Consider the following 15,251-nt stretch of genomic DNA (forward strand, 5'->3'; position numbering starts at 1 on the left):
TTCCTCTCCATAGCTCTAATCATCACAGAAAACAATGATAAATTGTTACTTTTTAGTTCACCTAGGTTAACCATAATTAAGTAATATTTTCTTGTTATTTTAAAAATTTTTGTAGATTTCCTTTTGACTTCTTTTCATCATTCTCAAAAATGGAGCTCAGTGGCATCTCAATCTATTCTCCCCTTAATAATAACACATTTCAAAATTTCTCTATTGGTTATCTCACCAAGTTTGTTATGAAATTTCTTTTATATCCACCATTTTCACCCTTCCTCTCTGCCTTTCTATCCCAATAGCATTTTCACTGAAGCAGTAAATATATCTAATAAATTTTAACCATGTCTTAAAAAAATTCTTTATAATTTTTAAAATGCACTTTTCAAAGTATTATGCATGTAAACATAATTATTAAATTTAATACAAAGTATTAAACATGTAAAACATGTTTTACATTCAACATGTAAAAGTTGAATATTTAGTTCAAAACTGTAAACCAAAGCATACACCAGCTCTTAAAAGTCTTAGGAGATAATAAGCCAGATATTTTATTTTCCATGGAATGATTTCCACTATTGACAAAGATCCTGTTTAGTAAAGTTGTATTTTCAGAGATGTTACAGATTTGCGCTTTAGAGGTGCTATTCAAAAGTTATTAGTGAAAAAACCTGATAGCACTTAGCTTAATTCTAGCAACATTCAGAGTTATAAACCATCAGTATTCCCCCTTCAGCATGGGCTGGCTCATCTCTGGAGTTCAGGAAAGTCTGCCATCCCAGACAGTTCTTTTTCATTTTCTTAATTCAGATACATAGCTCTCTAGATCTTCTGTATTCCTGTTTCTTGATTTAACTTCTTGTTTTCCTGGAATATATTCTACATCAGGTTATTTTAAAAGGTCCAAAGGGAAAGAAATTTGCTGAGTCTAAAACTATCTTTATTGGGCTATCATACTTGATTAATACTGTGGCTATAGTGAATATTCAAGGTTCAAAATAACTTTATCATCAAATTTTGATGACATTGCTCAGTATCTTTCTAGGATCAGGGGTTACCTTGAAAGGTCCATTGACATTTTGATCCATGTCTTTTATTTTTCCCAACCTCACAATTATATATTAATTTTTAATCATGTGGACTTCCTTCCACTGTCCTCTAGCTCACCAGATCTGTCCTTTGTGATTTTAATTTTCTGTTTAACCCATCCATTATTTTTTAACTGCTTCAACCTTGACTACTACTGGATATTGTGTTTAGCTTCATATCAGTATAGGAAGCCACTTTTCATTCTCTAGTAAAAATCTTATAACTTTCATTCCTTAAAACATAATGAGTATATTTTAAAAATATGCTCCACCTGATGACTCTACGTTATTTGTTTTGTTGATATGATCCAGCTAAAGTGTTTTACTTGTCTTGATTTTGCTTTTGAATTTTATGTTATTGTTGCTTTTCACTGTTTTTTTTTTTTTTCCTGCTGACTCTACTTGTGATTCTTCCTGTGTTATTATGTATGTGGGATCGAACCCACATCTTCTATATTCCAGGTGGATTCTAAAACCACTGAGCCACCAGGGAAGCCCTGAATTTTAAATGAAAGATATTTATTTCCATCAAGTGCCAGTAAAGACTAATAACACTTTTAAACAAAGCTGTATTTGACAATTATTTATGGTGTATACGGGTTTGCTTGTTTGTTTTATGTTTTCATATAGCATGCAGTAACTATAAGAGAACATAAGTATCACTACTTTAAAGCATTACAAGGATTTTAAAAATAGCTTGCATTCACATGCAAGATACTCAAATTGTGCGTGTGTGTGTGTGTGTTTGAGAGAGATAATTCACACACACACAAACACATATGTAGTATTTATGGTTTTCCAAACAGAATAGTGTTGAGGTCTTGTTAACGTTTTATAAAAATAATGTCCCACTGTGTATAATTTTCTGAAATTTGCCTTTTCCCACTTCATATAATGCAACTAAGATTCATCCATATTTTTGATGTAACTATAGCTCATATTTTTCAATTTTATATTATGTTAGGATGTGTGATAATGTAACAGTTTATTTACCTATTTTCAGGCTGTTTGACATTCGGGTTCTCTTCTTATTTTTTTTTAAACTTTACAAACAATAATTCCATATGGTATTTCTGCAGCTATTCTTCTCAGAACATCGGTGGATTTTATTAATGATAATATTTAACTTCACATCAGAGTATCCTATTATGGGTTGAAATATGTTCCATAAAAATATAGCTTTAAGTCCTTATGTGAAAATAGGGTCTTTATAGAGGTGATCAAGTTAAAAGGAGGTATGTAAGTTTGGGGCCCTTTTCCAATATGACTGGTATCCTTAAAAAGGGGGCAATTAGAATACACAGAGGGACATACACAGAGGGAAGACAATGTGAAATTACAGGGAAAAGATGGCCACGTAGTTGGAATGATGCATTGACAAATCAAGGAATGCCAATGATTGATGGCAAGCACTAGAAGCTAGAAAAGCCAAAGAGGGATCTTCTATAGACCTGTGGAGAAGAGAATGGCCCTGCCGGATACGTTGGTTTCAGAATTCTAGCTTTCAAAACTGTAAGACAATAAATTTTTATTGTTTGAAGCCACCTAGATTTTTTTAAGCTTTTTTATTTTATATTGAAGTCAGCCAATTAACAATGTTGTGCTAGCTTCAGGTGGACATCAAAGGGACTCAGCCCTACACATACGTGTATCCAAAGGAAGAGACAGAGGTTGCCAGGCAAAGAGTTGTGTAGAAAATCTTTCATAAGGAAGAAAACTGCATTAAATTGAAAAGGAAAAACGTATTTGAAAAACCTAAAGAAGACCAGTGTATGGAGACTATTAATTAAGGGTGAAAATGACAGGAAATAAGAATCTATGGAGGGCCAGCCTATCTATGTTTTAAGTACAAAGTGAGTTGTCAAATAATTTCAAGGCTCTGAATAACTATTAATTAAATTATTGTTTTCAAAGCATTGATATGGCTGCAGTGTGCACTCAGAGTATAAAAGATTTAATTGGATTTGGCCAATTATAGGACCTGACAGATGAGTTAGGTAGTTTCTCAGATATCCAATATAAGAAAAAGTACATAGTGGATATTATATTCAAAGAAGTACAATGGGAATATGGTGGTGAAAAAATGCAAAGCCGTCCCTGTCTTGTGTAGCATCCTCATGGTACATACAAATAAACGAGTAAATCATATAATACCTAGCAGTGGTAAGTGATAGGAAGAGTGATGCCTTCTCAAAAAGGTTCTTTTCAGTGAAATATTAAGCTTCTGAGGGGTCATGGTTGAGTAGTCACCTGAAGAAGAAAGAGGATGAACCATCTGATTATCCAAGAATAGGTGTTTCTAGGAGAAAAAAAAGCAAAGGCAAAGAGAGCCAACAAGACAATAACCAAGGAATGAATTGAGAGTTGCTGTCAATGTTGTGTAACCAGAAATTAATGGAGAGAAAAAAATGTAGAAAAAGAATTGACAAGTATACATTAAGTGACCAACCAGGGTGTGGTAGAAACTGAGTCCTAATGGTGTCTCCTAGGAAAGGACTTTTCAAACTGAGAAGTTGTTGGCCTCTGTATTAGTTTGTTAGGGCTGCCCTGCAAGGTACCACAGACTGTATGGCATCTCTCTTCTCACAGTTCTTGAAGCTGGGAGTCCAAGACCAAGGTGGTTTCTCCTAAGGTTTCTCACTGACTTGTAGATGGCCATCTTCTTCCAGGCTTCACATGGGCTTTCCTCTTGTGCCTGATTGTGTCTAAACACTTGTCATGTTAGATTAGGGCTCAACCTAACCTTCTCATTTAACCTTAATTACCTCTGTAAAGATGTTATATTCTAGTACAGTCATATTCTGAGATCCTGAATAGGGTTTAGGAGTTCAACATATGAATTTTAAGGGCTTTAGCCCCTCAAACACTCAACACATAAGAGAGCCATTTTCTCAGATTTGGTAAATTGTGTTATAATTATTTGAGGACAATGGGGGAAGAAGTTTATGTGAGGGAAATAGTATGTGAAAATATAGAGAGTAGGAAATTAATTTTTGACAAGAAAGACTTTGAAAAGCCCAGTTTGGTATAAAGCTTTCCTGGAAGTGACAGAAGGAAAGACACATTAGGAAAGATATAGTCAGGCCAGAGTATGACTAGCTAAGAGGTCTGGACTGTATTATGTATATTAAGGAGAATTACTTAAGGTTTATGAGCGAGAATCTGCTCTAATCAGAAGTGTGCTTTGGGTCAATTAATCTGTCAGAAGCATGTAGTTTATGATCAGGTGCTAAAACATAAATCTCATTTAGCAGGAGAGCTGGTTCATGCTGGAAGCACGACTAGAGTCAGGGGCTTAGATAAATTCTTGCTTTGCTCTGAATGTAAGGGAGTTTGTCAGAATTTAGTGTTTTCACACTGACACTGTGAAGGACATCTTTGTATTCCCCACAGACTATCCTTTGTGTCTCCCATCACAAACAGAAGTGGGGTTCCTCCCCACTATGGCTGATCGCATGGAATTTTGTAATGTTCTGCTCTGCAGCTGCAATAAACTGAGTAGTAAATAACTGAAAACAAGAAAGGAAAAACAATTTAAAAATATGTTCACTCACTGCAATATAGAAATATTTGTGGTATATTCTGTGATTTGCTGTGATTGTATAAACACATACAGGTACATATTTGTACTCAAAGCTAATCTCTAGTTACTTATGCAAATGCAAAAGAAGACAACATGCTCTTTTTAAAACCAGAATTCTTGGTATAGGTTGTTTCACTAGTAAGCACAGATCAAACACCCTATGTTTCTACTTTTTCTGTCCCAAAACTATATATTATACATATTGAGTGTATTCAACTTATTAGTAAATATCTAATGTAAAGTTTAAGATTTATAATATTTTCTCATACACATTTTACCTTTAAATATTCTATTGAGGAAATCTCTCTCTCTCTTCTTTTCTGTAATCTGTACAGACACCATCCATCTTCGAGTTCTTGAATCCTCCCCAGTTGGCACAGCCATTGGAAGCGTAAAAGCAACTGATGCTGACACTGGGAAAAATGCTGAAGTAGAATACCGAATTATTGATGGTGATGGGACTGATATGTTTGACATTATAACTGAGAAGGACACACAGGAGGGCATCATCACTGTGAAAAAGGTGCAGAACAGCCATGGAAATAATCATCTGTTTAGAAAGTAGATATTTTGCTATGTGTTATCCACTCAAGCATTGTCCATTAAGAAATATTCCTATCATGTTCCAGTGTAAATGTATAAGTATGAGGGACATAAAGCCAAAGATCACCTTGGACGTTCTGACCCAGTGCTTTTGTTAATTAAAACATGAAACCTGAGATTTTACAAAATTTAAAAGGCAAGGTAATATATGTGTGATTGTATTTCTGAGTCACATTAATTAAAGCCCCTTATTAAGATTGTTTCCTTAAAAATAGCTAATAGCTAATAATAGCAATATATCATCACATTTGGAGGCATAAAAAGTAACATGCCATCTATCCAGATGTATGAAGCAATAATTAGAGTTGCTAATGAAAAGAGACAGCATGGATTGGAAGATAATTTCATTGTTCACATTTTCCCTTCTGCTACATAAATTAAGCTTTTCTGCTCACATATGCTCAGTGATACAATTTAAAGGTAACTAGTTTTTTTATTGCAGCATCAGTACCATCATTATAAGAAAAAGTAAGGCCCAGTAGAATTTAGGTCCTAATAAAATGTCCTGCATACTATTTGCATAAAGTAACCACTAGTTAATCACAAAACTCTCTTCAGGTTCTATTACGAAGTTCAAAGTAGGCAAAGACAATGACTAGCAAAGGAGGGGCCAACTCAATATTTAAGTTTCTTTTTGTTTCATAATGTAACCTAATTACCAATTACTATCAGAATTTTTCTCTTTACCTAAGGTTGTTCCTATTTTCAGTGTTTTGCATAACTGCTGAAAGGTTTTGTATTAGTCTTCAAACTTTCATCAAATTTATGTACTACCATGGTCCTGTTAAATGGAATGGAAATATCACAGCAAATATTTTAAAAGATTACTGAATTTTTTGCTTTGAAAAATTTAGCTGTAGCCAGCAACTCAGCACACACATATATACACACAAACACACACACAATCCACCAACCCATGTTTTATAATGGGTTGCCATCATATAAGATAGATATTAATCTCCGTTTCAATTTTTCTAAGATTTAGATTCTCATTTTCCTATATTCTGATGTACTACATTTCAAGTACATGAAAATAAAACTGAATTCCACCTGATATGTAAAAGTAGTTTTATTTTATATTTTTATTACTTTAATTATTTACAGTTAATGAACAACTTGACAGAACTCAATTAGGCTTTAACAGTCATACTGTAACTTGGAAAGGACATATGATTTAATTGCCTTCTATCTAATTTGATGATTTATTTACTTATTTATTCTTAATACAGCCACTTGACTATGAGAGCCGAAGGCTTTATACTCTGAAGGTTGAAGCAGAAAATACCCATGTGGATCCACGTTTTTATTACCTAGGACCTTTTAAAGATACAACAATTGTGAAAATCTCTATTGAGGATGTGGATGAACCCCCTGTTTTCAGCAGATCCTCCTATCTGTTTGAGGTTCATGAAGATATTGAAGTGGGTACAATCATTGGTACCGTAATGGCAAGAGACCCAGATTCTACTTCTAGCCCCGTTAGGTAAGTATGCTTATGCTTACAATGAAAAGAAAGGGAATTGAAGTAAATGGAGAGATGATGAAATTGTATTTAAAGCACTAAATGCATTGAAAGAGCTGTGCATACATTTGCTGAGCACACGTATTTAAAATAAATTGTTTATGTTCTGGGGCAGGGTAGGCATAAGGTTCACAGTTTGCTTCAGTTTTAATTATGCCAGTTACTGAAAACTGGCTTGCATCATCTTCCTATCTCTTTAAGGTATTTATCGTTCTGACTGATGCCTGATACAGGTAAAGGAGATGTTTTTCAGCTGTGCATTTGCAGTGTAACCAAATTGATTTATTTGTATTTTCGGGTTCTTAAATAAAATGTGAGGTTGAGAGAAGTTTTAATAATTAAAATGAATATAATCATAACAATGTTATAAGGCACTATGATTTTAGAAACTGTTCTTTATTCCTACCAGGAAAGGGGAAAGTTTTTGCTTGTTCTTTTGGTTATATCAGACAATTTAGAACACTCTAGAAAGATCAGAGTCATTTCAAATTTTTCTTTTGCTTTGTTTTCTTATGGCCCCTAAAAACATATAAGATGTGATAAATACATACAAATGAGAAGGACAAAGTTTTCATTGACATTTGTTCTCTCATTTTTAAAAATGTACCAAGTACCTATATATACAATATTCAGCATCAAAATGACTACTCACTTTAAGCTGTTAGTCCATCAGTTGTTTTGGATTTCATTTGCTTCCTTAATCCTGAGAAGACTGGTTTTGCTTACTCTTTTTATAATGTGGTCCAGTCAAGAAGAAGTTCAAATGGTTGTACAGTTTCCAAGTACACACCTCTCTGACTCCTAACTATGCAGTAACAGAATTCTGGGAATATCTAATTTTATGTGCCATGTGACTCTAGCTCAAAGTTTAAATTCTCTAAGTCCTGTCATATCTTAAGTGCAGTCATTCATATATATATTATATATATATATATATATATAATTTATATAATTTTACCTAAACATTTTCTTATAGTCACATACAGCATGACAGGTTACATATTGGCAGCCAAAACTTGCATATGGTACTCAAGTATAGCTCCCACCTGCCAGCATGACTTTCTCATAAATGTCTTTTCTCCCATCCGTTTGTCTTCACTAAAATTGCTGCATTCCTTAGATTTTTTTTTTAAGATTTTTTTGTCATTTATTTGGTAAACATTTATTGAATATACACTTTTATTTTTTCCTTATTAAATACATAACAAGCTTTCCCTTGACATAGCTCCTAACTGACTTTAACAGCCTGTGTCCTGTGTTTCTAGTTTGCAAAGAGCCATTTTAAAATAAAAAACAGTATTTTTTAAAAGTTCAGTTTGCTGCTGCTGCCGCTAAGTCACTTCAGTCGTGTCTGACTCTGTATGACCCCATAGACGGAAGCCCACCAGCCTCCCCTGCCCCTGGGATTCTCCAGGCAAGAACACTGGAGTGGGTTGCCATTTCCTTCTCCAATGCATGAAAGTGAAAAGTGAAAAGGAAGTCGCTCAGTCGTGTCCGACTCTTAGCGACCCCATGGACTACAGCCTACCAGGCTCCTCCATCCATGGGATTTTCCAGGCAAGAGTACTGGAGTGGGGTGCCATTGCCTAAAAAAAAAAAATAAATAAAAAGTAAAAGTTCAGTTTACATCTAGTGACATTATAAAGTGATGATATAAAGATCTATTTCCACTTAATAAAATATATTCTGACTGCATGGACTGTAGCCTGCCAGGTTCCTCTGTCCAAGGGATTCTCCAAGCAAGAATACTGGAATGGGTTGCTATTTCCTTTTCCCAGGCATCTTCCGAACCCAGGGATCAAACCCACATCTGTTACATCTCCTGAATTGGGAGGTGAGATTTTTGCCACTAGCACCATATGGGAAGCCCATCTTATAGACTAATGGTTATTATATGTTAAAATATGTCTGTGGATTCTTTTTTAATTAAATTTTTCATCAGGACGCAAATCTATGGACCAGGAGAAAAAACTCCATTTATATCTACTAAGCAACAGAACTAATGACTTCATTGCTTGTTAATGACAGAGTCTAGCCATGTTCTTTGTTATATATTTGAATTTATACTAACAAGGCAGAAAATGAACATGAATTTTTTGAATGTTAATATTGATATACCATGGAGATTTATATATACATATATATGTATATATAATCAAAGAAATAAAGTAATCTTACTAAACCAATGCATTTAGAGATGGATAACCCTCTCTAGTACTCTTGCCTGGAAAATCCCATGGATGGAGGAGCCTGGTAGGCTGCAGTCCAGGGGGTCCCTAAGAGTCGGATATGACTGAGTGACTTCACTTTCACTTTTCACTTTTCACTTTCATGCCTTGGAGAAGGAAACGGCAACCCACTCCAGTGTTCTTGTCTGGAGAATCCCAGGGTCGGCAGAGCCTGGTGGGCTGCTATCTATGGGGTCGCACAGAGTTGGACACGACTGAAGCGACTTAGCAACAGCAGCAGCAGCAGCAGCAGCATGGGGCTTCCAAGGCGGCACTAGTAGTAAAGAACCTGCCTGCCGATACAGGAGGCAGAAGAGACCCAGGTTTGATCCCTGGGTTGGGAAGATCCCCTGGAGTAGGAAACGGAAACCCACTCCAGTATTCTTGCCTGGAAAATTTCATGGACAGATGAGCCAAAGCGCTACAGTTAATGGGGTCACAAAGAGTCAGACACTACTGAATGTGCACACATACACACACACACACATACACACAATAGGATAATACTGGTCATATTATACACTGTCCATGTCATATATCATGGATGCTAATGCAATAATCAAAAGTATTTACCTAAAATATGTCTTCTGGAACTGATTTCTAAAATGAAAATGTTAGATAATACATAGAATTTATCAATAGAAAATTGAAAAATATACAGTTGACCCTTGATCAACTTGGGAATTAGGGGTGTAGATATCCCCTGCCCCCGTGAAGTAAAAAATCTGAGTATAACTTCATAGCTGGCCCTCTGCATCTATGGCTCTGCATTTGAAGAGTCAACCTCAGATTTATTTATTTTAATAAATGCATACTCTAATTTATATTTGTAGTAAAAATGGACCCATAGAATTCAAACCTATGTTGTGCAAGAGTCAGCAATAATTACGTCAACTGTGGAAAAGAACTAGGATTTCTCTGTATCTTCCAGATAATTTCACATAATCATTTAAACTTATCATTGTTTTCTAAACTGAACTACCAAAAAAAAAAGACAAAACACATATAAAATGGCTTTGGCAAAGAATATGATTTGATTTACAACCTTCAATTTCCTGCCATAATTCTATAGAAATAAGGATATTTATTACTTGCCAAAATGCCAAAGGAGTCATTATTTCTTTTATTCAACAAATATTTGTGTGTGACCATTTCAGTTACTAATATGTTTCTCAAGAAATTCTCAGTTTGTTAAGAAAGTAGATTCAGTGTGAGAAGTAATATTCATTGAGTATGTACTAGACACTAAGTATGATGCTTGCTGTTTTCATATTTGACTTCCTATTTGAGATGTGAGATGAACTCCTAATACAATATGGTAAATGGCAAGGTGCTTTAGGATGGAAGGGGACAGATAGCTTCTACTTCAGGTAATAACGGAATACTCCAAGGAGGAGGTAAAATTTATGTTGGATTTTTCAGTAGTGTAAAAATTTTGTCAACTTGAAATGTAATTTATGAATTATTTCAGATACAATATTTTTCTTTATTTGTGAATGGCTAAAACATGTAGTTTGAATAGAAAACTAAATTCATGTTACGTTGTTAGAAATGGCTGGGGTTTATTAAGGAAATTTGTAAATTACTAGTCTATTCCACTTAGAACAGACTTAAAATAAAAATCTAAAATAAGCCATCTTCAAACATAAAATCACATTAACTGTATTGATATGTTAAATTATTTTTCTAATGTAATTTATTCAAAATCCAGCATAAAGATAATGTATTTCAACTGCTTTTTGGAAACATTATACACGTTTGGAACAGGAAAATAATAAAAAGAGTTTATGGCACTTTCAAAATTATTTTGTATTATTTCTTGTAAAATGTAATTTAAAATACTATTTCATACATTTGCCTTAAATAAATGACCATCGTGGCTTAGGAAAATATGTGCCATAACTTATTACTCCTAGTTTTGTCATGTCTATCTTGCTTTATTTTTAAAATGTTTTAATAGGGAACATTAAAGATAACTTGGGGGATTATGCTTGCTACCTCCAGAATTTCAAGATATTCATAAACCATGAGGGGTGTGAAGTGGCAAGAACCACCAATGAGAGTTACTCTTTTAAACCTTGATTGACAATCTCCAAAATAATGGGATTTATACCAACTACATCATCCTGATGGATAAACCTGTTGTTAGGCTTTGGAATAACACTCAACACTATGCCTTTAATCAATTTGCAGAATAGTTGTGTTTTAAATACATACACTAAGATTTTATTTGATAAAATATCTAGAATCTCCTATCCCAAATATTTTTACTCAAAATATTTCTGGTTAAAATGTATACATTTTATAGTGACACATGTAGGTAAGAAACTGAGGCAAACCAGGTGTTATATTGAAACTTTGAAACTTTGGAACACTGTCATAAATTGATGACCTACTGCTCTGAGGAAACTAACATCTCCAATATTCTTACTCCGAAACTTTGCTTCTGGGAATGATTTTTTGTATTTGACCCATGTAATAATTCTCTAATAGGATTAACAATCATTAGGTAAATTCAATTGGTAGGGTAAAACTTGTAATTCTAAGCTTTGTGGATAAAATACATCAGGGCCAGTTAAATATGCAATACATAATGACTTAATAACATAAAACATTGAGAACACCAGCATTTAAATGCACTGTAAAAGTAAATTTAGCCTTAGGAAGAGGTTTTGGGGAGATGGTAGAGGGTCAATGTGTGTAAGTGTATGTATGTGTGTCTGTGTGTGTGTATGTATGTGTGTATGATAAATCCATGACACAGTCTGCATTCTAGATCAGTACTTTGCACTTTCCTAAAATTATTAAATATCACTATATGTGTGTCTCTACATTTCACCATTTTCTCTTGCAAGCCATCAATAATACTGCCATGTATTTTTCTCTGCCTTCTATGTTCAGATTTTCCTTGGATCGCCACACTGACCTTGACAGGATCTTTAACATACATTCTGGAAATGGATCCCTTTATACATCAAAGCCACTTGACCGTGAACTATCTCAGTGGCACAATCTTACTGTTATAGCTGCTGAAATCAGTAAGATGAATTTTATGTATATCATATTTAGCATAATTTTAGGTTTTATTTTATATTAAGAATAATTCCATCTCATTGCACAAATGAATTGTAATTTTAATCTAAGGTTTGAAAAGGCTCCTTAACACCTATAATTTTTTTAATAGTTTCTATATATACTGAGAAATAGCTGTGGGCATCCACAGATCTACATTTAGTATTAACTAATAAAAATGATCTAGAATTAGAAACTAAAGATATTCTCTTTGGGAGAAAGGGAAATGCATTAAATTCATCACATGGACACAATGAATTAAAATTTATGCTGAAATGCTGGAAGTCCATTTTTTAACATTAAACACAGAGATAGATATGATTACTTCTTTTTAACAGGTGAAGAAACAAAGGTATCCATAATAATAGCTAACATTAAGCACTCTAAACAGGTATTCTAAGAAATTTAAATCAATTTTTTCTTCCTAATATTTGTATTGACCTTATTTAACAAAGTATGAAGTAAGACTCCAGGGATTTTAGTAACTTATCCAAAGTCACAATGCCAGAAGTAATAAAACTGGGATTTGAAACTAGTCATTCTGTTTTTAGATCTAATACTTAATTCTATACTTAATTTATAAAAGTTCACCCAACTAGTATCAGACAGAGCCAGCATTCAATGTCATGCATGCATGCTAAGTCACTTCAGCTGTGTCCAGCTCTCTGTGACCTTATGGACTGTTGCCCACCAGTCTCCTCTGTCCATGGGAAGCTCCAGGCAAAAATACTGGAGTGGGTTGCTATGCTCTCCTCCAGGGGATCCTGACAGCACAGGAACAGAGCCCGGGCATCTCTTGTGTTCCTTGCACTGGCAGACAGGTTCTTTACTCTAGCACCACCTAGGAGGCCCATTCAAAGTCTTATTTGTCTCCAATTGCAAATGTTCTTACCCATATACAGGACTGGGATACTTAATCTTTAGAGCTCATTGTAAAATGAAAATCTCAGGCCTCATGTTAAAATATGATGAAGAAATTTAAGATGGCAACAGCAGAGCATTAAATAAAGGTGGGGCCTTCTGAATGTGAGGCCCTGCTCCATTGCACATGCCCCTGAAGCAAGCCCTGTCCACACATGCAAACCTGTTTATGGTTTCTGATTCCTGTATTATGATATGTGCATGGAATACAGCAACTCTGTCTTACATAGAAGCATTAATGAGGGACTAAATCATGGGGTTTAAAAAAAAAGACCATACATTTCAGATCTGAAAAAGTAAGCTGAATCCACAAATACATATCAAGGTCAAGTTATTTGAAGTAATCATCCCAAGATTTGGAAGGCAGGGCACTGGATTTGAAATATCAAGCTCCAGAAGGATGGAGCTGGGCTAGGTTGATCATCAGCAATGAACTTAATGCCTCAAGAGAAAGTACTAAACTTAATTTTTTTCTTACATCTGGCTCTGAAATATAGATGAATTCTACCATCCAAACGATCCAGTTTTTCCATAATGAAATATAAATGGCTGTACCTCTCAGAGTGAACTGAAGAATTTTTGAGGTTTTCTTAATGAAAGATTTTATTTCTGTATCTGTATCCATATCACAATGTTAAATATGCCTGACAGGATCCAGTCTGATTATTCCAAAATCACGATTGTTTGTGCTCTCTGCTCTAGTCAAGCCCCTTATTCAAGCCTAATGAGCTAGGAATTGCATTTTCCGTTTCAGATACTTTGAGAAATTTAACTTCTAAAGCTAGTTGAAATAATTACAATTCTGTAAAAAGCTAAGTCAATTATGTTCTTCGTTTTAAGAACTAAACCTACTTTCTGCCCTTAAATAAAACCAGTCTATGGAGTAACTGCTGGAAATGCCTACCTGCCAAACCACACACAGTGAGGGGCCCATCACGCTGTTCCGATTATTAAATGGAATGAGGGTGAGAGGGAAAACAGCATATAGGGCATGGTTTTTGCTAGATTTTGAACACTAAGTGTGCCATTCATCCAGAACAGTGCAGAATGACCTAAAAATGTACATCTTATCAATGTTTTTCCAGATCCTGCCTCTAACAGTTTAATTCTACATTCCTTAGCAGTGTATCATATCATATGGCAAGTTCTATTCTAGGCAGTCATTTAGTGCATTATACCATGGAGTAATTTATTCTTCTTGGGGAAAAAAATTAAATGCTATGTGGAGAATATAAAATCTAAAACTAAGGTCACCATTAGGGATTGTAAAACACAGGGTTGTAGAAATCAATGAGTTCCTATAACCATATCAGAATTAAACTATAAGCATTGCAATACATTCTGAGAATAGCAGAGCAAAGTTTCTGACTAAGGGCTCCATTTTCTATACCTGCTTCCTTATTAGTGGAAACTCTTGCCCTAAGGAGGTACAAAAGATACTTCTTTCTAAAGCCTGGGATTTCTAGATGGCGATTTATATTTTCTTCTTCCTGGAGGTATAGAAAAGCCTGTGACTATGTGGCATGGTTTTACCTTAGGACATAGATTTTAAGATCCTAGATTGCTCACAAGTTCTCGCTACACTAGAGTTTGCCGGACGGCCGAGAGGCTCAGGTGGTAAAAATAAGCCGGCTCCTATTCAGTAGGATGCTTCCTGGGAAGGCTTTATATTTTTATTTATACATAAGCTGCCACATCTGCCAGTAAAAAGATTAGTGTAAGCACTGTTTTTTTTGAATAGATGACTCCAGGCCTGATGCTTTACAAAGCATGTTTATCCCTGTGGATTTAGCTTTTGATTTGAAGAGCCTTGAGTTATGTGTAAAGAGGCTGGAGAATCTCTGTATTGTGTTAGGGAAGGGACTGACAGTGCAATTTTTTTAGATGTGAAACTTTTCCGTCTTTCTTGGCTTCTGTGGCACAGTTAGAAAGTGAATTGCTACCAACAAAAGAGTTATTTTTATGTCAAGACTTTGTATTGAAAGAAAACATTTTGCTTATGTCCCCTAACTATAAAAGTAGGTTAAAGAGCACATTCTAGAAAATATGAATCATACCTCCCCACTCTTCCCCATAGCAACAAGTAACTCTGGGTAGTTGAGGATTCATTTATAGGTGAATCACTATGCCTCTGGGTATTAGCAAATGGTTTAGGAATAAGAGAGGTAGAAAAATAGTGGAAAAAATAGCATTTTTCTCTTTTTTCTCTTCTCTCCACTTTTCCCCAAAAGTATTCCTCC

General features: G+C 34.7%; 1 protein-coding gene across 2 annotated transcripts in view; it reads left to right on the plus strand.

Moving 5' to 3' along the window:
* CDH10 (cadherin 10) overlaps positions 1-15,251 on the plus strand; it is a 189,226-nt gene that overhangs the window by 155,336 nt on the left and 18,639 nt on the right. Inside the window, exons 6-8 of one of the 2 annotated variants that reach the window (XM_070774810.1) lie at positions 5,001-5,188; positions 6,498-6,751; positions 11,920-12,056. In XM_070774810.1, the coding sequence (XP_070630911.1) occupies positions 5,001-5,188; positions 6,498-6,751; positions 11,920-12,056 (579 nt within the window). Of the gene's footprint in view, positions 1-5,000; positions 5,189-6,497; positions 6,752-11,919; positions 12,057-15,251 lie in introns of those variants that run through there. The other variant, XM_070774811.1, reaches the window with a different exon arrangement.

The sequence above is a fragment of the Bos indicus genome, chromosome 20, assembly GCF_029378745.1.
Source record: "Bos indicus isolate NIAB-ARS_2022 breed Sahiwal x Tharparkar chromosome 20, NIAB-ARS_B.indTharparkar_mat_pri_1.0, whole genome shotgun sequence".
NCBI lineage: Eukaryota > Metazoa > Chordata > Mammalia > Artiodactyla > Bovidae > Bos > Bos indicus.